The sequence below is a fragment of the Archocentrus centrarchus genome, chromosome 13 (genome assembly GCF_007364275.1).
Source record: "Archocentrus centrarchus isolate MPI-CPG fArcCen1 chromosome 13, fArcCen1, whole genome shotgun sequence".
In the NCBI taxonomy this organism is placed as follows: Eukaryota; Metazoa; Chordata; class Actinopteri; order Cichliformes; family Cichlidae; genus Archocentrus; species Archocentrus centrarchus.
The window spans coordinates 27,786,922-27,813,305 of NC_044358.1; the positions used below are offsets into that span (position 1 = coordinate 27,786,922).

Consider the following 26,384-nt stretch of genomic DNA (forward strand, 5'->3'; position numbering starts at 1 on the left):
CAGAAGGTATAATTCAAAATGACAGATCTCTGCGCATCCCAAATAATTTAAAAAAAAAAAAAAAAAAAAAAAAAAAGGGGGGGGGGGGGGGGGGGGGCTTTGACTCCTCATCATGTCTTCTCTTTAGCAGGTTTACTGTTTTGTTTTTTAAGCCTTCAGAGAGCGAAATGGGACAACTGAGCATCTTCAGACTTTCCTTTGGTGTACCAAATCCCACCTCGGCTGACCAGGTCAGCAGGCAAGAGATGTGGCTATGAAATCCGGCCAAGTCTAACTGAGAAGGTCAAAGGAAATCACGTCCTAAAGGGAGAAACACCCGAGAAGACACAGGCGCAATCTCTGAACTCTGCTCAGTGACCTGCAGTGCTTATTTACGGCAAAACTCGCTCGCTACATCGGGCTTCTTGTTAATATTTAAAATTTAAAAAAAAAATTTTTTTTTGCACAGCTACTCACAAAGCCACTTTTATTTTTTTAAGTGGGAAAATTCATCTAAAGCCCAGCAGCGGTTCATGTGCCACTGTGACAAGAGTACAAAGCTGTTTTCAAGCCCCCGAGGTCCAAGGACACAGTTTGAAACATTCGTATATACAGCCATTAAAATATTACCTAGATCCACATGAAGAGAAATGGTATGCACACTTGAGAAGTTATGTTATAAAGCTACAGATTATTTTAATAACAAAGCCCCACATATATGTTTCTCCTGCTTCGCCTCTCAAACGTTTCACCGAGCTAGGCACCGACAGACTACGACAGTGAAGGAGAGAAATAACAGAGAAAAAAAAAATCCTAAATAAAAAAATAGACAAAAATAAATCTTACACATAAAGACTGTCATTTCTTAAATTATCGGTTTTTAGTGCCCTACGTTTCACACCCAGTCAAAAACATCCGCCTTCAGTTGGTCGGTGGGGGCCGCGTGACAGATGGCGAGCCCCTGTGTTAAACCTATGGTACTTCTAGACAACGTCATGTAAATTTACAGTATACAATTTTCGATTACCATGCAAGAATACTTTTGTGTAACATTTAATAGCGCGATCTACATCCAGGAATAATTTACACATAAGGGCAAAAAAAAAAAAAAAAAAAAAAATAAAGGTAACTGGACCAGAGAGCGCAATGGGTAAATAACCATGGCGGTGAGTGCAGCAGGAGGGGACCAAGATGTGCAGGGGTGGGGGAGGGAGAAGGTTTGCGGTGGGGAGGGGAGGGTTGGTTTGGTGGGGTGGGGTGGGGTGGGGTGGCAGGAGGAGCGCCTGGGTGATCAGGGTGGTGGTCCAATTCTCCGAGGTCCAAATCAGCGACACTCCCACACTTTTACTGTTTGATCTACGCTCCCGGTGACCACGTAGGGAGCGGCCTTGTGGAAATCTGTGGAGCAAAAGAAAAAACAGAGTTATGATCAAAATAACTCGACTTCAGCACAGTTTTAATTTCAAAAGAACAATTTCAAAATTTTTGCCCCTCTGGGTAACCAGTCCAATACATCAGACTTTAGCTAGCCCACAAAAAAAAAAAAACAATTTAAGTTTTTGGGGGTTTTTTTTGTATTGATGGCTTAATCAGTATAAATACTACATAATCTATTAGTAGATTATTATTAGATTTATTTATAATTGCTATAATTCAATGCCCTCGTTGGACTCACTCCCGTATGCTCCAAGCACTGCTGCTAGAAAGAGAGAGGTCTTCAGCTGCTGTCAGGCTGCAGTCAAGTTCAAAAGAAATCTTCCAATTTTAAATCTGCTCATCAATGAGAGTGGATTTCAACCACCTTGCTTCACAGGTGAATCAACCAGTGGAAACACTATCACAAGCAGCTGGCTAATCAACTTGCTCAACAACATACTTTTTAAACTGTCTCTGGGTCACTGGACCACAGATTATGTTGAACCTTGCTGTTGAGCATGTGGAGTGGCCTCTGCCTCGCAAGAACTACTCTCCTGGGTGATTTGTCTGAGCAGGTGTGGTGTGTTTTTTGGTGTGGGTTGGGGGGTAGTTTTTTTAAAGATGTATTTTGGGGCATTTTAATCTTTTCTCAACTGGACAGTGCCAACAGAAAAGCAGGGAAAGATTTTGGAGGGGTGGGACACAAAGGTAATGGTCTGGGATGACCCCTGCAGCAAGGACTCCTAGTCTTTAGTATAAGGGTCGCCAACTCAACCAGGTGAGCTACAGTGGTGCCCACAGGTTATTTTTTTATTTTTTATTTTTTTAAAACATGAACAACAAAGATGCAGGTCCCCTAGTGTGGCTCAAGAGTGTTTTTTTTTAATACTTTGCAGACAAGAATGGAGCCAGAACGGAGCTTTTTGGGGGGAGATTGCTGGTTTTGTTGTTCTTGGGTTGTTGGGGTTTTTTTTAATGATTTAGAGTTGACATGCATCTGATATTTTATGAGCGTGGTTGGTTAGCTTCCCACAAATCTCATTTGTTCAGGCACATTTATTAAGGTTCCCATCATCAAGTAGAAAGCGAGTCATCGAAAATAATATCACCATGCAGACATCTGCTAACATGAACATAGTGAATATAACTGCAGTGTTAATATCAGGTTTTAAAAGCAGAAATATTTGGGGAAGAACTCGTGGTACAGTATGACAGACCTTTACAGAAAAAGGGGGGAAAAAATACTTTTTTTTTTTTTTATTCCCTCCACTGACTTCAAACAAAGGTGCTTTGTTGCTTTTCACACCACACCAGAACTCATCACATCAATAGCTCACAGCGATCCACTCCAGTTGAAGCAGGATTTAAGAGGACTGGGTTTCAAACGGCTTGCCAAGGAAAAGTTGGCTCAAGAGCTCCTCAGGAGAGTTAACCAAGCCTTGATCTGCTGAAAAGCCGCAGATACGCGGAGCGGGAAAAATCCTGCAGCGCTTGTCTACGTCTTAAACCCCAGCTGCCAGCGAGCTCGGTGGAGAAACTCGGCTCCTTTACAATTATTCTATCTCTCTCTAAAGCAAATACTCTGAGCAGGTATTCACAGTCTGATGACGGAGAACCTCAGGAGACAACGTGGCCAAACAATAACAAAGAAGCAGCTTTTGATGTGTGTGTGTGTGTGTGTTTGTGTGTGGTTGAGTGTGCGGGGGTGGGGTGGGGGGTGTTTACCCAGAGAGGTAACAAAGTGTTCGTGGGCACTCAGGGTTTTCATGCATCGCTTGTTCTTGTAGTCCCAGATCCTTAAGGTCTTGTCATCTGCGCAAGTCACAATAAACTTGCCTCCAGGGTGGAAAAGAATCCCACGCACCCAGTTGTCATGGCCAACCTATGACGCACAGGGAGACCCAACTCATATCATTCTCAAAGCACATTATTTTCACTCAAAGCATTTTACCCAAAAATATGGCATATGGTCCCCACAAAACTCTGAAAATGTTTACTTAAAATGCTCCTCACCAGTGTCATAAGGCACATGCCAGTGCTAACATCCCACATCTTGATGGTTTTGTCTCTGGAGCCAGAGAGCAGGAAGGGGCCGGGCTTCCCACTCTTCTTGGACTGGTCGGGCAGAGGAGGGGGAAAAGATGAAATATTAATTGTGTGTTTAATTCATTATTTGTGCTTTTTATGCAACTTTGAAGAACCTCTTTATAGTCAGACACAGAAATGAGATAGTAACACACATTAATCCAAATCCAAGTTTTGAAATGGGTAGTTATTTTTACAGCTTAATGGTGCATGGACTGGTGCTTTTATCAAAGAGACCAACCTGCTCTACTTCCTGAACTAAATACCTAAAGTAATGCAACTGTTTTCCAGGGAAACAATTCCTCTTTTGCTAGAGAGAAAAAACAAAAAACTACTTGAATTTCATTCACCATTTAGACAGAAAGGAATCTGCTTAAATAAATGAAATGTGACATTTACTGTCAGGCACGATTAGCACATTAATAGACATGTAAATATCAGCTGTTACATGCCTAAAAAGTGTGACCGCTTTAAACAAGCAGGCAGGTACATTAAACCTGTCAGTGAAGCTGTGTCGCTGCTTTCAGTGCAGAAATCACTGTACCAGAACACAGAGCAGCTCAACATCCTCAATTAAACACCGCTGAGCATTTGTGTTTTGCGTTGCGGGCAACTAGTTTGAGAGCACATGTGCAAACATCTGTGTATTAACAGCTGAGTCTCAGGTTGCAGGTTTGTCCAATTCAACAACTACATCAGCGTGTTTAACAAGAAATATTATGCAACTTCTGTGCAGAATAAAAAAAAAAAAAACTAAAAACTAAAAGTCAGTTCTTGAGAGCACAGGTTAGACTGGGACAACTGCTGCAAGGGAGAATGTCTGTGTTTAAATAAGAGGCTACAATCAGACACACTGTAGATCATGAGGTAGGAGAACAGACTGATTCTGTGTGTGACTGGCAACACATGGCTATACATAATGATTGCCTGATGGCTCTTCCTCTTCACTAGTTAGTCATTGTCTTATTTGGTTTGATATGTTTGAAGCTCCATCAATTTGTCACCAGTGACAGTTTAGTTATCACACTTGAATATCACACTTATAGTGCTGCACTGTTTGCTCTGCTGTGCAGGACTCCATATACAGTCAGTGAAAAGCAAAGTATGATTTGTCCTGTTGCATGACCCAATTTCAGTCAAGCTTTAGCTGTCGGACAATTGGCTTCACATGTGACTCTAGAATACTTTGGTCTACAGGGGAGTTCATGGTCAACACAGTGACTGCAAGGTGCCCGGGTCCTATGCCTGCAAAACAAGCCCAAATCATCACCCCTCCACCACCGTGCTTTACAGATGGTATGAGGTGTTTGTGCTGAAATGCTGTATTTGGTTTCACCAACATGCTGCTGTGTATTATAACCAGACATCTCCACTTCAGTTTCATTTGTCCAAATGACATTGTCTAGAAGTCAGATGCAGTTTTGCAAATCTAAGCTGTGCTGCCATGTTCTTTTGAGCTTTCCCCTGTATTATGTCAAGACACATCTAAGTGGTCCAGACCAGCAAACTGCCAAAGCTTCTGCTTTTACAAAGATGGCCACACTTGCAGATGACCAGCTAATCTAGTGCACCTGATTACCAGCTATGGCTGCTACTTACCCTCATAATTCAAAGGAGTAAAGATGTACTTAGTTTTTCACGGTTTTGTGACATTTTTTCACATGGCTGTACTAAACAAATGCCAAATACAATGTACGCTGACATCTGGGTTATAATCAAGAAAGGGGGGAAAACGCATCAAACTGTACAGAGCAACTTCAGGTAATGTAAACCTTACAGTGTGTTCACACAAAACACAAAATGATATTGTCTCACAGTGTGATTAGATCTGAAGTCTATGCAAAGAGATTAACAGAGGCAAATTTCCATCAGCTAGTTAAAAATATTTCAAATTCACTTCACTTCTGGGAAAAAAAAAAAAAAACATAAGACTTCACGGTGAGTTCTGAAAATTTTACTGTAATTTGATTCCAGCTACCTCCCACAGATATTTACTTAGAAGCAAATATTTGTGGGATTTCAAAAAGTGACTATTCATGCAAGGCGAAACTTCACTTTTGGTGAGAACACCAATGCATACAGCAAAACCTTCTGGACCTCAAGGAGTTTGGGAGAAATGAGATGTATCTGAGCAGATCTTTACCTCGGTGCCTGTGGCGTCTAGGATGGTGGGGTAGGCGCTCTCTGGTGCCCAGGAGATGCACTCCACCACATGTTCATGCTCTCGCAGCTCAGCCTTGCATTCTTTGGAGGCCACCACCCACACGCGGACTGTCTGGTCGTTGGAGCAGCTGGCGATCAGTGTGCCGTCCTGGTTGGGTCGCACCATACGGACCCACTCCCTATGGCCTGTGTAGGTCTTCACACAGTAGCTAATGGACAAAGAAAACAGGAGAGCTGTCAGTGTGGATGTGAATAGTTAAAACCCAACATTAGGCTTAAGTAAAAATAAATAAACAGAGTGGTTTTAAGAATCGCTTAAAGGTGTATTTTGCATACCCAGTTGCCACCTCCCACATTTTTATGGTTTTGTCCCTGGAGGCAGAAACAATGTGATCTCCATTGGGCATGATGGCTACAGACGAAACATTGTGGTCGTGTCCTGGAACACAGAACACAAAAACAACCTTTCAGCGAGACCCAGAGCCTCTGAAGATTTCCCAACAGCACAAACCCATGTAACATCTCAGTCTGCTGTGAAATGAAATTTAATCATTTTAGACATGATCCTTTTAATCTTTCCTTTTGTAATTCAGACACCAGAATCAAAATTTAGAAACAATTAAAAAAAAAACATTTTTTTTAAAAAACACATGCTCAGCACCAAACACAGCCAAAAATCACGGTTATAATTTGGCGATTAAATGACAAGCATGGAAGCCAATTTGCTGGAGCTTTGGAGCTCATTTTGTTCCACAGAGAATAAGAGATGCCTAATTACCTAAAGGCTGGGCCATACTTAAGCTGTTAAATAGATGAAGACAACAGTAAGTATACTCTAAAAGGCCTGTCTCTGTGTGTGTCTGTATGTCTGTGTGTACTTGCAGATGCCACCAGGCTACAATAATGGGTGGCAGCTACACAGAAAAGTGCTACCTAGTGCTGAAGAGGGTAATTAAGCTGCTGTCCAAATCGGCACTAATCTACTTCACCAGTTGGCCTCGAGTGAGTCTGTGTGTATTTTTTTTTTTCCACCAAGATATTAGAAAATGAGGAGTGGATTAAAAAGGAGGAAAGGTTGAGTGTGAATTAAAACAGGATGGAGATGGTAGTTAAAATATATAAAAAAAAAAAAAGTAGGATGAAGGGGAAAATGGTGGAGAACAGAACTAAAACAGCAGGTGGAACAGGCAACCATGTTTGCCGCAAGGTTGAAAGCAGGCAGCGCAGGTTCGAGTCCCAGCCTGTCGCTCTTTCCTGCATGTCTTCCCCAATCTCTTCTCCCGCTTTCCTGTCATATCTACACTGTCAATAAAGCTGCTGTGGCCAAAAAAAAAAAAAGAACTGTTTTCAGTCAGTGATTTCTGCACAATGAATGCAGCTCGCCTGTTTGAGGATGCATGCCAGCAGCTCACGCCCTCATTTACGCACACAAACCGGTGAAATCTGTTGTTATCTTGCACAAAAACGCATGATCTGCAACTCCAGCATAAATTTAAGAATACCTGAATGGGTTTTGTCTGCCCCCCGCCCCCCCAAATAAATATTCATTTATGTCTGCTTCACAGACAGCAGAGGCCATCTCCGTCAGTGGCCACTTCTGGTTTAACGTTTGAAGATGAGAAGCATTCATAAGGTGGTCCATTAATGAGTAGGGTCTGCAGGCACATGTAAAATACACTGCCACCATTTAGTTGGCAGTAACAAGGAGGAGTGTGCCTAAGGACTAGATGGTAAAGACAGGCTTATTAAAAACCCAGGCAATTTTTTTTTTTTTTTTAACTTTTAAAATGATTTAAAATCATTTCAGTTTAAGAAGAGCTGAATACAGAACTGGGTGTACATCTCTGCTGCAGCATCTGTAGCGCCTGGGCACTGAACAGTCAAACCACACTTAAGACTGCAGTAGTGTGGAAATTATAGAAAATCACATTAATGGTGGTGATATAAATAGCAGCAGCTATGATGAATGTCTACTACAGGAAAGAGCTTCATCTTCTTACCGTGCATGGTCCTGATGCACTCAAAGCCTTGGAAGTCCCACAGCTTGATAGTCATGTCTGCAGAGCAGGATGCGAGCAGTTTGCCTGTGTGGTCAAAGGAGATGTCCTGGACTGAATCTGTGTGGCCCTTCAGTGTGCGCTCAAAGTCTCCTGTCTCATAGTCCCACACCTGATGGACAAAGCATATTCTTTCATTAACATTAAGCTTGTATATTGCTGACACGCTTTCACGCTTCATTTCAGACTGAATCACACTTCCAAACCCCAGCACAGACCCAAATGTCAAATCATCCGTGGCTGTGTCACATCGCTCTCAGCGGCAAAACCACATTACAGTCACAACAATAAGACACGATGATGGCAAAACTTAAAGGATGCTCATACATGCCTCACTCTGAAGGTATTATGCACACTAGTTAAAGAATCTGTGGCACCTTACATGCTGCTCATCAGGGTTACATTTTGGCCTGATAAAAGCCAAGACAGGTTATTGTGGGTGCAGATAGAATATGGAGTAAAGCCTGATTTTCTAGTCTGAGAAAGCTACTGCATCTCTAGCTTTAAAGCAGACAGACGGCTTGTCATGGAGGGATAAACCCTCCTTGGTTCCTCTCTTGCGGCGGGGGAATTTTGTGCAGACGGTGACAGGAGACCCCTACCATCACAACCCCCATCCTTATAGTCCCCACCCCATAAGGAAGCTACAGATGGCCGGGGGGAGGTTATCCTGGATGAGTTCAATGGTTTTCTCCCTCCTTTTTTTGGATGTACACCACATTTTACAGAAATAAACTATTCAGGGGCAGCAGCTACAACACGGCTATCCATAACCTGTAACTCCTCTAAAAGACTGATAATTCATACTGGCACTGTCTAATAGCGTTGGATTCTTACAGTGAAAATATCTTAGATTTTTTTTGTTTTGTTTCTTTCTTAACCTCAAAAGGCCAAGACTTTCTCTGCATGTGCCATTTGTAAGGTAAGCAGTGAGACTTCAGTTATCTGCCCTTGTTTAAATTACCCTAACCTCTTGGTGGCGTACCTGAATGCACACAATTCTATACCCAGAAGCATAATTTACATGCTATGCACACATGAAAAAGGCTGTTCCATATGTAAATCAAGAGAGATTTCTTATGAGCACAGAAGAAAACAAATATTGACACCTCCCTCAGGGTGCATTTTTACTACCATGGCCATATTTGGGTTTACAACCCCATTTCTGTAATATGGAGTATGTTTATTGGTTTTACAGCCCTCAGTTAACTCCTATTTCCCTTTATGGTTGTGTTTGATATTTTTAAAAGTTTGCCATGCGGAGATGTTACCTTGAGGTCTTTATTATAAAAAGAGAAAAAAAAAAAAAAAATCAATAAAACAAATAAAGATTTGACAACAGAAAACAAACTACATCCCATGAAAAGACAAGGGAAAACATTATTTTGAGACAATATTCACATCTATGTTCAACTTGAGTCAAAATTCTCAGTCCTGATTGGTTAGAGCCTACTAATAAATTTTCCTGAGGAGGTCTTATGATCTGTCACAACTGCTGCAGATATTGGATTATAAAAATACCTACATGGTGCAATGTTACCTCCGGTCAGGAATTTCCTGCATATAAAACATTCTGGGGCCCACCAAAGATGTTTTGGCCTTCAACCAAAGCAAGATCACCAGACCTGTGGTGAAATTATTTAACTTTTTTTTTTTTTTTTTTTTTTTTAAAGTAGGGATGAATTTAGTCAAGCATAAAATGCAAAATGTCTGACAGGTGAGGAAGCATGGACCTAAAAGACTTAAGTTTACACAGATCAGTCCTCCGTGTGTGTGTGTAGTCTGACTTCCAAAAGCTCATTGTGAAATAGGAAAAGCCCTGCCAGTGTTTACTGGCCAACAACTAGCTTTTGCCATTGTTTTATTAGCTTGGTTGTCTGTGGTACAAAGTTTCAACTTGTCAGCACCACCGAGCAAAGTTACTGTTAATAACTTCATTAACACTGGTATTAGAAAACATTATAAACAACCACATTAGGACACACTTATTTACTTCACTGCATCTAGTCTAGCCTCAAATTAATTTTTACATTAAGTTATACATTTTGTCCTACTGTATTTTATTTTATTGAGCTATATACCATCGTGAGCTTTTGTGGGATTAATGAAGTATAATAGAAAATACAACTACAGGAACATTTTGACCCATCAGCAGGACAATCAGCATGTTAAATATCAGTCAGTAATACTTCGTTTGTCCTTTGAGCTGTCCATTATAGTACAGAGCTGGACTGATATTTGCTGGTACATAAAGACCATAAACCACACAAGCCAACACACATGCACTTTCAATCAGGACTGCATGTTAAAAAGATTAAGTAGGCTGAAATGGCTCTTTTTATTAAAACACACAATCAGTACATCAACAGTAAAACTCTGATGATAAAGGTTTTCCCTACAAGAGGTTGCAGAATCAGTTCCTATACAGGCAAAAAAAAAACACCATTTAACCCAGTCGAGTAGCTACAAAGTAGCAACAAGCACAAATGTGATAGGATCTCAACTTATAGTTAACAACCACAAACAGGTTTACTTCTTTCTTTGTGCAGATTAAACAAATAAGACAAAGTGTTAATTAGTGAGCTTTAGAGATGCTGTGAGGCAGATTAATCTCACAACAGAGCGCTACCCCACACCCCACTCTAAGTCCTAACACTAAGCGAAGCAAACATCTACTGCCTCCTAAATGTTAACAGACAGTTTGATTATAAGGTCAGGCAGCTGATGAGCTTCTCAGTCTGGCCTTCTCTGAGTAAAGAGGTCCGCTCTTTGCTTAAAAATTTAATGAAGCACTTCAGGAGGAGAAAAGTAGGTTACACAGGGAGTCAGAACAGGATGCAGAGAGTTGAGGTGACTGGGAAAAGAGCTGCCAGAAAGCAGGGATGAGTTTAGGATTTGGGCCTGGGTCCTGCCTGCTCCTGAGGGACGGACAGCTGATGGCATGGAGTCATGGTGGGGCAGCTAATGCTTTAAGTGGAAGATAAATGAGGCAGGATGCTGAGAGGAGGGGCTGCAGCGAGGGTGCAAGGGGGGCGGGGCTGGAAAAAAGAGGAAGATGCCAAAACAGAGAGAGCGAGAGAGGGAACCCTGCTGCGTGGGTGTAGCCAAGGAAGAGATGTACAAATGTCTGTTATTGTCTCATGAATAAAATATACAGATAAACAGCTCAGTGGAGTATTGGCATTGTTCAGCGATGCAGCTGTAAAAATAGCCCAGAGACAGAACATGGAGTTTATATAAAGGAATCTAGGGATATGAGACACAGAGACAGATACTCATGTAATCCAGGGTATATCTAAGGAGAGCCAGAGCAGTAGAGAGAAAACTGAAGGAAATTAAGTAAAATGGAAATGAAGAGGACAAAGGCAAGGCAACATCAAGCAGAGTGCACCAGCTGTAGTAGTTAAAAATATAAAAAAGATCACTTGAAGCTCAAATCAGGACACTGCAGTATGTCTCTAAAGTCAAAGTAGATGATATGACCTAAGATTTTTCTTGTGTTTTCACAGTATATCAAAATACCACTAAATTAAAAAAGAAAAAAAGGATACACCACTCAAAACATAACTACCAGTTTTCAATGCCTGCAATACAAAGAAACCTCTCACATAAAAAGAAAAATACTGTTTAAAAAAAAAAAAAATGTTTTGTGAAATCAAATTGAAATGAAAAACAATTATCAACCATGTTCTACCTTTTAAAGACAGGCTACATTAGCACAAGGTTGCAGTCATTGAAAGGTGAAGACTGGACTGTTAAAACAATGTTATAAAGCTGATTTTTTTACACTGATTTATGCTGTAAATATCTTAAAGTCTGATATGAGGGAGCTTCCAAACCAGACATTAAACGCATGAGGTCTTTTTGTCTTTGAAGCCATGATATAGATGCAATATTGTGTTTGAACATTTCTCACAAGCATAAATGCCTGCTTTAGTCTAAACATCATGAATTAAAACATTAGCATACTCAAATATTACCCATGCAGAGCGACAGCTGTGCCATCTGTGCATGCTGCGAATAGAAAAGCATCAAACACTGAATAACTAGATTTGTAGAAATTCTTCTAAAATATCTGGTTATATACAAAAGCGCCCATCCACTATCAGGGTATGAAGACCAGTCTACTTAACATGATCATTTCTATCATCTCCATTCAAACTCAATAATCAACACCAATATTGTTGCTATTATTATTTTCGTTAAATTTTAAATTAGTATGATGCTAGAATTTAGAGAAAATGATACTGAAAAATACCTCAAACCACAAAAATGTCTGTTTTTATCCCTGAAAAGCTGAAATGTTCTGAACTCATCATAAGACTCACTAGGGTCATTATCTCCAGCTATGTTGAGCAGAAAAACAAACTTGAGTAGATCAGGGTTATCTGATCATGTGCAAAGGAAGAGCACAGTCCTGCAGGGCTTCATTAAAGACTTCAGAAGTTATTTTCACTGTTTTGCGCAACCTGAGCCCCAAGACAAATTTATCAGTGAAATCACCTGCTGCAGATTTAATTTGGACAACTCACGGCTCTCTGACTCAAAAACAACTCGTAAGCCATTCCCAGTTGTGCAACAAGTTTGCTGTCAAAGGTCCGTTGCCTCCATCCAGCAGCACTGACCTTTATTGTTGCATCCTCCGAGGCCGATACCATGACGCTGAAGACGGGGTGGAAGATGACGCGGGTGACTGGACTGCGGTGGCCACTCAGCGCATACTTTTCTGGTGGGCGTGGGATCCACTCTTTGGGGTCACGCTTCTGAGTTACGGGCCCACCCAGAGTAAGCTCATCTTTAGCTTCATTCAGTTTGGATTCAAGCTCCATCACCTACCCAGAGTGCATAGACACAAAAGTTAGTGAAGTGTATAGAAAGGCATATTTAGGAGATAACAACAGGAGAAGGAACACAGATTAACAAGACAGAAACTTATAAGGCTCTTATGTTAATGTTTACATCAACAGCTGGGTCAGTGCTTTCCTTGACACTTTATTTCAGTGTTAACAGATTCAGCAGTAAAATCGTAGACCTTTCATAAGACTACAAACCGCACAAGCTTTCTTTGAGGAGGAAAAAATCCCACAAACCTTCTTTTGTAATCTGATGACTGAGGTCCATTTTTTTTCCAAAAGGCCGGCATACTTCTTATCCAGTTCTTCATTCTGTGGAGAAAAGTGGAGGGTGGGGGGTATCAGACAAACTGGCAAAGAAAGCCAATCAAAGTTGTGGGCTCAGCATAATCGGCAAGGCTTGCGGAAGGCTGGCCATGCTGAGGTCTGGCTATCGTAAGAAAGAACGCGGAATTATTTACACACCCCTCACAGGCCAACACCGACTGCCAGACACCGCCAACATATTGTACAACACACACGCACACGCACACACACACACACCAAGTCCTAATCCTTCTCACACAGGCTAATCTCCTGCAGACAAGAAAGGCTTACAGCCTCACAGCCACACACCCGGTCCTGGAAGCAGCAGTGGAAGTTAACTTGTGGCAGACTGAAGCCTGATTCCACCTGCAGGCTAATACCTCGAGCTGGTCCCTACCTTTTACGTAACGGACTTCATGGCACAAACAGGCCACGAAGGAAACAAAACAGTGTGGTGACATGCTTTCTGTGCCGCTATGTAAAAACTAAATGCAAAACTGGGGATGCTACTAGTTCTTTATTCCCCCCATCACAGTCTCACAGTGCCTAACCTGCCTTTAGTCCCATGATTTTCAGTTTAAACCCGTCAAACAAGTAAAAAGAACCAAAGCTTTGAGATAAAAACTGAAATCAAAGAATATCTGACAGCTTTCTTTAACAAATGACTTGCAAAGTTAATCGCCTTCTGTCACCTAACCAACTGTTTTAACCTTAAAAGCTGTATTGGGTACTTTTAAGATCTCCTGCAAAATGATTAATTATAGCTTAACTTGGTGTGGAAAAAGTTTTAGTTAACATAAATAAAACTAAAAACTACACTCCTGAAAATAAAAAATAACTGAAACAACACTGTATATTACAAACAGGAAACGTCCTTAGATTTAGTCTTTGTCATTGTGTTTGAATTTCTTGAACCAACAACCAAATGGGAGGTTTTAGTGCACCTTTAGTGAGATCGGGATTGTCTATGCAACATGAAGTGTTTGTATTATGATACCTGTTCTAAATGTCTTAAATCATATCCCTGAAACATGCCACACACATAAATATTTTAAGTTTTAAGTTAAAGTAATAAAAAAAATACAAAAAACTAAAATGAAACAAGCAAACTCACTCTGGAAATTAACACACACACACACACACCTACAATTACCTCGTCTTAATGTTTAAAAAAAATACTACAATATCTAAGTAGAGCATTTAATCTTTTTCTGTAATATAAATTTATTAAAGTGTATTTAAATACAAGTTAACGTATAGCTGAAGCATTGCTTTGTGTGGTGGTGTTGTGTGTATATCCATGCCTTTAGGGCCCAACTACCAAAGCATCAAAAACCCACACTGACAGTCATGGCTGTCAGTGAGGGAGAAAATTAATGGTGCACTCCAGTTTCACAGCCCCCATCCTCAGCTTCAACTGGGAACAAAGCAGACATCCTGGAGGTGTGGAGAGCTGCAGGTGATGTCGATGCCTATATTTAACACATTTCAGTAGAAAGAGGTGATTCCTCAGACCAACAGGAGGTGTTAACAAGAAAAAGAAAAAAAAAAAAAAGAAAACGAAAGACAAAGAGACAAAGCCAAGTACTGAAGCTCTGAAGAAATTGAGGAGATCTCTCTCAGATGGAAAGAATGGGGAACCCTGTTTGGACAAGTCTACAATCATCTAATCTGCCATCTGCCTGGACACAACACAACACAACACAACACAACACAACACAACACACACACAAACAACCACAGACTCTCACAAAATGGCTAGCGCCAGACTTTGCTGCTGCCCACCAGCCAATTGTTAGTGGTTAATAAAAAGGCATACATGTGGGTGTTTGTCTGTGCATGCAGGTATGTACACGTTCCTTCGATAAGGCAAGAAAATACTGGAGCAAGACCTTCATTAATTATTCCTACCAGTCCACTAAGCCTGGCATAGAGAAGCAGTTTAAGGTTAATGCTAACAGCCACATAGAGCCACAATGAGGAACACTTAATTCACCAGCATTAACAAAGCCAACCACATTTAAAAAGGCATAAAAAGGGTACGTAACACATATCTAACATCGCTAAAAATCCCTTGGCTGTTTAGCAGAGTCCTGCCAAGGTGTATGTGGCTCAGTACTCAGTATCACCCAACAGGACCGATCCCTCTGTGCCATTCATCAATTATTCAGCCTGCTTCTAAAGGGCTGCCACATGGAGATCAAGTGGGAGAGGAATGGATGAAGACACAGGGGAGAGAGGAGTGGGGTGTCATGTGACGGCAAGGGAAGAGAAATAGGTGCCATCAGAGGCAGAAGAGCAGAGAATGAGATGAAAATTGTCTCAGGTGAAGAGGGGTTAAAATAAAAAAGTTAATAACATGACAAACATGAGACAATAAGCTCTGAAGTCAAGGGCACATTTTAATTTAGGCTCTGTACCACTATCTATATCACGCAATGACAGTGAATTTTAAATGCCAACTTCCATCTTTACAGGTGACTCAAGGCATTTACTTATTGAACAGTGTTATAATCTATACACTCAGCTATCAGGTTATGGATGAACAAGGTGACAAAATACTTATTCTAACTGGGACTGTGCCTCATAACATTTTGGGGCTTCAATGAGCCAATGAGAGTCTCAAAGCTTCTACAAGTGGAGGAGGGTGCGCCTACGATAACATAATTAGATACAAAGTTATACTTTTCTGTCATTTAGGTGAAGACAATTAAACGGTTACTTAAAGGTTTTCAGTTCCTTTTTCCAAACGCATTGAACTTTTTATTCAATAGTTATTCAAGACCCTAGACTGCAGATGCTTGACCTTTTCAACATGTACCCCTTAATCCTCTCAAATGACGAAGTTTGGGATTTTTGTGCCAATGCATATATTAAATAAATAAAGCAGTAAAATTCACACCTTTCTAATATGGTGTCAACACAAACTGAACATTAATATCTTTGTGAAGGTAAAACTAACTGCTTGCCTGTTATTGTAGTTATCTGGTTTGTTTTATGCATTGTTGCTATGACAGCTACACTGAAAAATTCAGAGCAAGCAAAAAGAAGAGGAAAGGTACAAGGACAAACGAGAAGCGCATGACCAAGATGTCGTGTTTTAGAGGCTGAAGACAAAGAAGAATGCTTCACTGTACTGGTGGCACGTGGACAACTACCTTGTGCCATCACCACTAATACCTCTTTGACAGTGTCCAAAACACTGAACATTATAGGCAGCAGAAAAGTAAGACTTTAGGGCTTAATAGTTGTGCTAGGTATGCCTAATAAAGTGGTAACAGAGGGAATGAGTGTGTTCCCAAACACATTAAAACCCAATAAATTCATCATTTCATCAGAAAGCAGAGCCATTAATGTTTAAAAAAAAAAAAAATTCTATCACAGTGAGAGTGTAAATTAACAGGTGGATAATAGCTTCTCTCTAAATCGGTTAGCAGAGGCTTGCAGCACAGACACCCTAATCAGACAGAGCATCCTAACTCGGTGCAGGTGCTCCGGGTCACACTTGTGAACATACTAACTACAACATGTTCACGACGGGAAATAAATTGGAAATCAGGGCACATTGTTTGTATAAATTGGTCTGATTGGCTGTGCGGATGTATGTGTCCATCCTTAATCTACTCACATTATCCAATTCCGCCTCCTTCTTGAAAGTGGAGTATGCTTCTTCATATCCATTGGAACGTAGATAATCGGCTATAGCTCGATTTCTGGAAAACAGACAAAGAGGAACCATAATTAGTCCTTCCTGATTAGCAGACAAGATAGTGGTTAAGCTGCCACCAGAAACGGCACGAGTAATGGAGCTGTATTCAGCAGGGTGAAACAAAGACAGAAAATCAGCAGGTTCTGGAAACATGCCAGACAAAGATGCACGTTTTACATGCTTTTCACACATCCAGACTGTTATCACACTATATAATAAAAATGCTTACTCAACACTACCAATAGCAATATACACAATCTCCTCTCTCTCTCTCACACACCCTTCTCCACCCATCTGAAATAAATTGAGAACACATCTGTCTGGCTTCTATAATGAGCTCATTGCTGTGGGCAATGGGACTCCCCATGGTGTAGATACGGGTAAAATGAAAGCAAGTGTACATCCCACCATCACCTACTTACAGAGAGAAAGAAAAGATGAAGAAATCATGGAAAGGGGGTAATGACCCCTGTGAACTCTATGAAATTCTGGCTGCATATACCTCACCACAGTCGATCTCCTGAGTTTAAGGACAAACGTGCAGATGTTCAAAAACACCAGCCCTTTGAACAAGGTGACACAAGAGGTGGTGTGAGGATGATGGCAGCAATGTGCAACAGTCCTACTATTTCAAATATGTGAAGAGAGATGGCCAGATAGCACAGACAATAGAATAGTGAGGGGAGCGGAGAGAGGAAGCCACCTTCATTCTTCCTGTTTTTGTCTCCTAGGCCACCATAAAGGCGGCCTAGGAGACCTCTGTGGGGCACACAGAAAACATGTGCGCGCACACGCCTGGTTTATGACTGCAGCCTCCGCAGCAGTTCAATTTACCAAGAGTTATTAATGAGGTTTAAGTCAGTTAGTATAAACAGTTCAGGCATTTAGTTTCCACCTAATTAGACCCTCAGGAACATACACAACAAAAGGGAATTATATATTTTAATTATGGTTTTCAACCAAGATCTTTAACTTGGTGAATTTGCAGTTTGTACTTTTATTTGAGCCGGACCATAATTTAATGTTATCATATCGTGAAGGTGCTATACGGACATACCTGTATGACTAGCGTAGAAATAGTGATTGCTTGTCTGAGCCATTCATGGAAGTTTCCTGCATACTAATGCTTGGTTTGTGTATGCCCACTACACTGAGGTTGAGGGGTATATCACTGACTATGTACCGGTACTTCACCTGGTGTTGATGAGAATGGAGCACAGATGAGTGCGTGAGTAAAAATGGCTCTTGACTGCAGCTGGATCGCAGTTTGACCGATGTTTTATACCAAAATAAGCACTTGGCATGTTTCAATTCTGAGCTTCTCACCACACAGATGTACGGAAATGTTGCAATGTTACTGGCGATCCAGTGTGGTGATATGACAATGAAAAAAAAAAGAGCAAACCAACTCAGAGTTACAACTGAGTTACTTGTCAATTGCATCACAGCTGGACCTCAAATTTTTACATTTAGGTTTTATATGTTTCAAGACATAAATTCCCCATTAGACTGTCTGGGTTCTAACCAGTGAATGATTGCCCAGCACCGCACTATGCTGAAAATTTTACGAGTTCGCTATCAGAACCGTTCATTATCACCACAATTAGCAAGCGGGCGTGGCTATTAGCACTAACAAGTGGTCGTCTCCCAGATAAGTCATCTAAACAGATACTTTTTTTCTTTCAATTTTTTTGTTCAATTTTGGATTTTTGTTTCTTGAAGCTGTTCCAGTTGCATCTTAGGTCTTTAATCACCTCCCAAACCTACATTCATCCAAACAAAAAGTGATATATAAAAAACAAACAAACAAAAAAAGCAAAACAAAACAAAAAAAAAAAAAATCATTTCACCTAAAGTATCAAAAGTATACACTGAATTCATGAACATCTTTCAAAAATATTATTTTCTTTAAACTATAATACAATATTTTCTGGGCCCTCCTGCTCTTTTACACCCCATTAATGCCAGGAGACGCCAGACAAGCTGTCAGGCAGGCAATGCTTTGAGGTGCCAGTGTGAAGGGGGGTGGGGGGTACAATCTGTCAGCCCAGCCTGTGCCCCCTGCACTATCCCGGTCAGGGTTGAGCACAGAAACCCGCTTCTCCCTCTGCTCACCAGAATCCCCGTGACAACAGGACCAGACCTTATTACAGCTCAAGGTTAGCAGGAGGTTATCTTCTACTCTGACAGTCTGCTCAAAGCCTAGAAGACAAGTGGGGAGGGGGAGGAAGTGGGCTCGCAGAGTCTGAGAAAGTGTATAAGAAGGTGAGGAGGAGCAGGAGCTGAGGCACAGAAGATGCTTTGATGTGGTGATTGATGTGTCTATCATCTCCACTGCACCACAACAAGAAGGTATAGAAGGTCACAGAAGTCACTTATTTAGATGTAAAGCACATGGTGGAGTAGGTCTGTGCAATTCATTGAAATTTCTGTTCATTACAATTGGGTCTTCCAGCAATTATGAAAAGAAGTTAATTGAGGCTTCTTCAGTTCTCAAACCAAAAGGTGGGGAGACACAGGTATTTAAACCCCAGTGGGCATAGTCCCCTGGAGGTGGTTGTGACCTACTATTGATCATGCGCATAATCACATGCGCTAAGGTGTGATAGGAGGCGTAGGTCATTAAAATCAGTGGTTTCGGGTGAACCCAGTTTGGGACTTCGCCCCAGTCTACCAAGTGCCCTATTGAGGTCACCTGAACAAAGGTGTGAATTGGCTTGAGGCACCTTTTACTTTGAAGTTTAGCAATTGCCCGATGCTTCAAGAGTTTAATTTATCATGTTAAATAATTATGATCTCAATTCTGACCAGAATATTTGCGTTTATGATTTTTAATGTGTTTGAGCAGCCCTATGGCAGAGCAGTTCATCTATGCAGCTCCTAACAGTGACTCATTTTTCAATAAAGAATGAATGAACAACAACTGAAGATGAACAGCTACACAGCTAAACAACTGAACAAAGGGAGTGGTTATATATACACACACACACACACACACACACACACACACACACACACACACACAGCTGATCAGAATTGAACAACAGAGAGCCACAGTGCTCAAATCAGTCATACACAGTGGACACAGCACTGATGACCACTGCCTTACACTGGCTGTGCCAAAAATTAATAAATTTTTTAGTGATCTATAATCCTCATGACTGTGTTGAATAGAGAAAAGGGGAAAAAGAGGGAGGTGTACCAATATCAACAGAAGAGAGCATGGTTTCCATGGTTACAAGCAGCCCACAGCTAGATGACGCGATGAGGAGACAGTGAGAACGAGGGCAGGGTGAGTATGTGGACACAGAGCCCAGAGAGAAGTGAGGAAGAAGAACAATAGATGTCCCAAAAGCCTGCACTGCAGGTCCCCGCTTAAGTGAGATCCAATGGCGATCTCAGTGATGACCATCAGGGATGAATGCGAGATGAATCACTCACCAACTACTCTAAAACTCCCACAGCACATCTGCTTACAAGTGCTAGCAATCTAGAGTCATTAAGTAAAACCTATGCGAGTCTCACGTGGGTTGGTTAAGTATTGTGCTTCGTCAGACCTCTGCTACAGCACCGCTTTCTTATGCGCTATCAATGTGTAATGGTGCGAGAAGTGATACACAGACACAGATATGGGGATGATGAGGAGGAAGAGATGCATGACCTCATCCTTCTGAGAAGAGAGGAAGTCAGACGTCCAGCTCTACTAATGACATCACTTCCTCACAGTTCCCACTCCACTTTCACTTCCTTTTAGAAATGAGAAGCACTAACACAGCTTCCACCAAAAACAAACTTATCACATTCTGAGTGAATGTGATAAGTGTGTGAAAAAAGTGAGTGAAAAAAATGTCAGATTACTGGATTAACCAATACTTATTACTCTTATTTAATATTTTAATTATACATTTCTAACATGGTTATCAGCATATTTGAGCAGATTAGCTGAATAATACTGCACCGATTCAGATTTTGACCAATGAGGTCTATGAGTCCTATCTATTTAGTTCACCTCCACGTTGTGGTGCATTTACTTCACCGTGTTTTGGCAGCAGTGCACTGGATGTTAGCAGGAAAGCTAAAATGGTATGGAGAAAACCAACAGCGAAGCAACAGTAATCTGTGGATACTTGCCAACTGCTAGGCAAACAACTCCTCTTTGTTTGTTTGCTAGTTTTTCACTTAACTGCAAACAGGGGTCAGATTACCCGACACAAGTAAAGCCTGTTCACTCGTTTACCTTTACTTGATACAATATATCAGAAGCAACCAGGACATTGGCTCGGTGCAACAACAGTTTGGAAGCTTTAATGCACCCATGTTAACATAACCTGTTGTCAGCTTATTTCACTTTGGCTCTCTCCTGTCAGCTCCACACATGACGTGTGTGTATGTGTGTTAGGACGTGCAGAAAAGGTGTGTGTGTGTGTGTGTGTGTGTGTGTGTGTGTGTGTGTGTGTGTGTGTGTGTGTGTGTGTGTGTGTGTGTATACAGTATATTAATACTAACAGTATACTAATTAATAGTAATGGTATAGTACTAATTATTTTTTTCCTCCCATTTCCAGCAGGGATTATGGCTTCAGATCAGAAGCAGAAACCATCAAAACTATTCCTGAATTATAAATTAATTCCTCTGCCAACAAACTTCTTATAAAAGATAATAACCAGAGACAACACAGTACTACAATCTCAATTTGTTTTGCTTTTTTGTTGTTTTTTAAATTACCATCTACAGGCACAATACAGAGGCCTGTTGCTCCTGATATTTTAGATCAGATTAATGTTTTATGCATTATTAAATAGTTTAGTATAAAGAAAAATGTAAAGCAACAGTTCATAAAGCATGTCATACACAAATGTGTGGCAGCCCATTTTAATTTATTAAAATGCAATTAATCAGCCAACAAACACTCTTTTGTCAAGGCACAGATTCAAATGCATTTAACCTGCAACACAGAACACCTATCACGCAGCAGTCCCATCAGCTACAGCTGGCTGAAGGCCCCCCCCCATAGATCCGGAGAAAAACCTCTCAAAGAAACATTTCTGTGTACAGCCCTGTTTGTGTTTGAAGACTCTTGATAAATATTTAACAGACAACAGCTCAAGTCTACACTCTGAAAAGTATCTTGTCACATTCAAAATTCACCTTCCCATGGATTTTATTTTACAGTTATGTTTTTCAAAGGACAGCATAGCTGGGCTTGAGATTTTTCTGGTGCTCTGACTGCTGCTAAAGGTGACACGGGCTGCGACAGTGGTTGGTTGGTTTGTCTGAAGATAATCGCTGTGCAAACAGCAAAGGCAGTGGTTGCATCACCACACATATCTGCCCTGTTTTTTCTGATGAGTGTTTATTTTATTTTAAACAGTAAGCCCACTAGCAACTAGCAGTGTTGCTAGGCTAAATTATACTTTAGTGCTAAAAAGGTGATAGCTTCTCAATGAGAACTTAAAACAACAACAACCACAAAAAAGATTGGATTACATAACTTCCCAGCTAGAATTGGCTCTCTGCAAAAACTGATCTATTTCTCTTGCTTGACAGAAGAAGGAGCTCGGCACTTTGGTTGCCACCTAAAGACAATCACCACCCTTCTTATTCAGAAGCAGGGCTTTGTCTATTACCTACAGGATTCTGTGGAGCACTTTAAACCAAGTACACACAACAGGACATTTAAGTGCCATATATAAGGAAAAAAAGCAACAAGAGCATATAACCATTTTGAAGAAAGGACCCAAAAATGCACCCAAAAATAATCACAATGCAGTCAGCCTGAAGCTGAAAGAGGTAGTGTAACAGTTTTTGTCTTTAGTAAAGTGAACTGCGGTAGGGATTAACCATTAAGCTAAAAAAAAACCTCAACACTGGAATTTACCTATTCAATCTTTTTAATTTTTTTTTTAAACTAAATATCAACTTCAGACAACAGTGACTTTTCTTTGTGTGTGTGTGTGTGTGTGTGTGTGTGTGTGTGTGTGTGTGTGTGTGTGTGTGTGTGTGTGTGTGTGTGTGTGTGTGTGTGTGTGTGTAAGCAGATGGAATTTAAGATCAAAAGCAGTGTGGGCCTGAAAACCAGGTGTGTACATTAAAATACAAAACATTATAGAGTTTTTCTATAATGGGTGTGGCACAAACACATTTTCTGTCAAATGGTGATGGTGGAGCTTTGTTGACTGAGCTGAAACCAAAGTCAAACTTTCTTTAATCCAGTAAGGCTGTGCATAATTCATCCTTGGACAAACAAAGGATAAAGCCAGAGATGACATAGAGACACATGGCACTTAGAGAACTCTCCATTTAGATCTATGAGAGAATTCTGCAAGCGTAAAGATCGAATAACTTTCAGGAAGAGGGAAAAAATGCATCATTTTAAAACCATAATTAGGTATAAATTTAGCACATTTTAATCCATTTTTAAACCAGGTTTGACTGGTGATTCTATAGTTAAAGATTTTATGACTCAGTGATTACTGAAATTAAAGTAAACTTAAATAATAACTGCCCAAGTAAGAGAGGAGAAGTATTTTATGTTGGTTTTCAAGTGGCAAAACCTGCCTCTGGAAATATTTTCCTCAAGTATATACATTAAGGATATGTTCTAACGACACACGGAAACCACGAGTAATGCTGATTTTCTACAAAACAGTTTCTACAGAAAAAGACAGAAGATGAAATGGGAAACTGTTTATCATAGGGGGTCATTTCTTTCAATCTGATGTCACATGCAGTAACATGCTGCTATTTTCAGTCAACTGTGAAAATAAAAACAAAACAATGAAACAGTGCAAGACATTCTAGTTTCTATTTCATCCCATCTTAGGGGTTGAAATAAAATATGTATTAGTATAGCAACTGGTAAATTATCCAAATAACTGCAGATTCTGTAAATTGACTAATAAATGTAGTAGCTCACTGTGTACCAACAGAGAGGCTGGAGAACAGACACTCCAGGAGAAAGTGCCTCTATGAAACCTCCAGCCCACTACCACCACGAAAAAAACTCGTCACACTGAAATAATCATCCACTAGCAAAAACACGACAGGCAGATGAAATACAGCTTCTCTGGGCCTAACTTGGGCAGTATAAATGCAATTAGTTCAATTAATTAAAAAGGTTGGACCTTTGACCTACAAGCCACAAATCTGTATATTAACACTAAAAACCTGACAAAAAGTGCAAAGGCTTACTGATTTAAAACGATACACACTCAATTTCAATGTCTCGTTTTGCTTACACAGCTATGCTTAAACATACACTCTATATAAAAGATAGATAGCCATGTGAAGTTGCACATAAGTTTGTGAGGTCCCATCTTGAAACCCATGCTGAGCATTCAGACGTGACAAGCATAGACTGCACACTCACAGGGTAGTGACTCATCAATAGCTCCTCCCCCTGGCTGCCTTACCTACCTAAAATTAGTTGCCAGTCAGGAATTCTCATGGCAACTAATTTACAAGTTGATTAAACAACAGGAAACAGATCAAACTGAATAGTTTAAAAGTGACAAAAGACTCAAACATTAAAAACCAAAAACCAAAAAAAAATGGATTAAAATTTAAAGGATGACGTTAAACACTGGTAAAGTTAAACAAATGCTGTGTTTACGGTGTGATCATCGAAAAATGCACTGTGGGTTACATCTCGCAGAGTGTGACCAATATTAGCAGTGGTAGCATCAGAAGCCTTTCTTCTTTGTAGGCTAGTGTCCAAACATCACTACCTTATATCGGTATACAATGACACAGAGGACAGTCATTTCTACATCAAAGTACTCCAGAACTGTGGTGGTTTGTGCAGCTGTCATCTGCTTACTTGTCATCTAGTTTCTGTACAACTTCACTCCACAGACAGAAAGGTGAGTGGAGTTTTGCCATCTACCATTTTACACTGATAAAATGAGTTTACCCAACCAGTATTTCTGGTGCCAACTAATAAGTGGAGCAACATTAAAGCATCTAGTGGACTTGTCACACACAGCTCTAACCCTACAATGATTAAGCAGGAGTAAAGCAGACTTATCATTCTGACTCTGATGACAACAGTTTACAAAATTAAGATCAAGATCATGCTGCATTGAATTGACAAAAACAACCCTTTTTTTAATGGCTGTGCAATTAATCGAGTTTTGATTTCGGCTATAAACAATGACAAAAACAGTGTAATTGACAAAAAACAATTATTATTAAAATTATGTCACATTACGCTCTGCAAGTATACTCTTAGGAGGGAATTAGGCTTCTGCATCAGGTTTGGCGGGGCTTATGCCATAACCGGAAACCCCTCTGAATTTGACGCAGCAACCTGCGTCAAATTCAGAGGGGTTAACCTGACATTGTTTTGTTTTGTTCTTTTTGGTTTTTTTTGGCGGAACCTGACGTGCACCTCCCAAGAAATCTAACATGTCAGGGCGACAGAGCTTGCAACAATTCTGATTGGCCCGTTCAGCACTACAGATTCCTCCTGTGCGCTTTTCTCGAGTATTTAACTTTATCAGTGAGAGAATAACAATTGTTTCAATATAATGAATAATAATAGCATCAACAGAAGGACTCAAACGCCAGCAAATTCCTGTAGGAAGATTGCCGAAACTATAGGAATGACTGTGAGGGAATGAACAAAGTGGAAAAACTAGATGGACAAATATGTTCACACTCAAAAAAGAAAAAAAACAAAACAAAATAAAAAACAACTGACCCAGGAAGGAAAAGGGCCCCAGTATTTTATTTGTTTCTGTCGGCCACACCACATCTAAAACACCGTGAAACAACTGCAAGGTAATTACCAGATCTGCTGCACGGGATCTGCACCATCTGCAACACAAACACAGAGTTGCTAGTATAACCAGCATTTGCTGTGTCGGTCTGAATAATTCTGATTTAGTCTTAAGATGAGCAATTTTACTGTTTGCTCTGGGCTATAATGGGCCAGCCTGACTGGTATCAGGGGTGTTGAATTAGGTAGGGACAGCAGAGACACGTCCCTACCAATATTTTTACCAGTCATGGGGGATGATTAGCAAAAGACGGTAGAGAGATGTCCCTACCGATATTAGCTCCGCAGGTGTAATTAGCACCACACTGGACCCTGATTTGTCACTGAAAACCGATTCGACTCACGTCCTTCCCAATGTTAATACCAAACCTTTGAACACATGTACTGGATCTGTCAGTATGTTGTGGCACTAAAATGTGAGCAAATTGAGGACAGAAATTTTGTTCCACCGCATGTAAATGTGATACGAAGGACAAAGAATCCTCGAATCCTTAAAATGGATTAGATTTCAAGGTATTCATTGTTCTTAAAGGGCAATGAATGCAGTGTTTACAATGTCAATGAGTAATCGTGTTAAATAATCGTGATTTCAATATTGACCAAAATAATTGTGATTATGATTTTTTTTTTTCCCATAATTGAGGAGCCCTACCTTTTTTGGGCAGTGAGGAAAATGATTCCCCCCCCCCCCCCAAACAAAATTTGATTCTCAAATGAATTCCAATCTGGAGGAAAACTGGAATGTAGTGTTTTTAAAATCAATACACTATTGGATCATTTTAAAAACTTTGCGCTCTTTAATGGAGCAAAGTGCTGTTGTATTTCCTTGTCTTTGTTATGAAAAAGCAGTAGACTGCTGTGCATCACAAGAAACTACTTTAGCAGGGTTTTCAAGAAGAGATTTTTTTTAAGGCCTGGTGGGTGGGAGCAGCCTATGGGGTGTTGGTGGGGTTAGACAGCTTTTTAACATAACACTAACTGGTTAGACTAAGGAGGAACACAATATGATGAAGAATGTCCTCACAAAGACAGCAATA

General features: G+C 40.5%; 1 protein-coding gene across 2 annotated transcripts in view; it reads right to left on the reverse strand.

Moving 5' to 3' along the window:
• Positions 1-1,221: 1,221 nt before the first annotated feature.
• The window catches only part of LOC115790620 (lissencephaly-1 homolog), a 36,122-nt gene continuing 10,959 nt past the window's right edge, over positions 1,222-26,384 (reverse strand). Inside the window, exons 3-11 of one of the 2 annotated variants that reach the window (XM_030744468.1) lie at positions 16,488-16,572; positions 12,791-12,865; positions 12,326-12,532; positions 7,644-7,812; positions 5,980-6,082; positions 5,624-5,852; positions 3,409-3,510; positions 3,121-3,277; positions 1,222-1,377 (exon numbers count right to left, since the gene is read on the reverse strand). In XM_030744468.1, the coding sequence (XP_030600328.1) occupies positions 1,304-1,377; positions 3,121-3,277; positions 3,409-3,510; positions 5,624-5,852; positions 5,980-6,082; positions 7,644-7,812; positions 12,326-12,532; positions 12,791-12,865; positions 16,488-16,572 (1,201 nt within the window). In that variant the 3' untranslated portion in view covers positions 1,222-1,303. Of the gene's footprint in view, positions 1,378-3,120; positions 3,278-3,408; positions 3,511-5,623; positions 5,853-5,979; positions 6,083-7,643; positions 7,813-12,325; positions 12,533-12,790; positions 12,866-16,487; positions 16,611-26,384 lie in introns of both variants that reach the window. The other variant, XM_030744469.1, reaches the window with a different exon arrangement.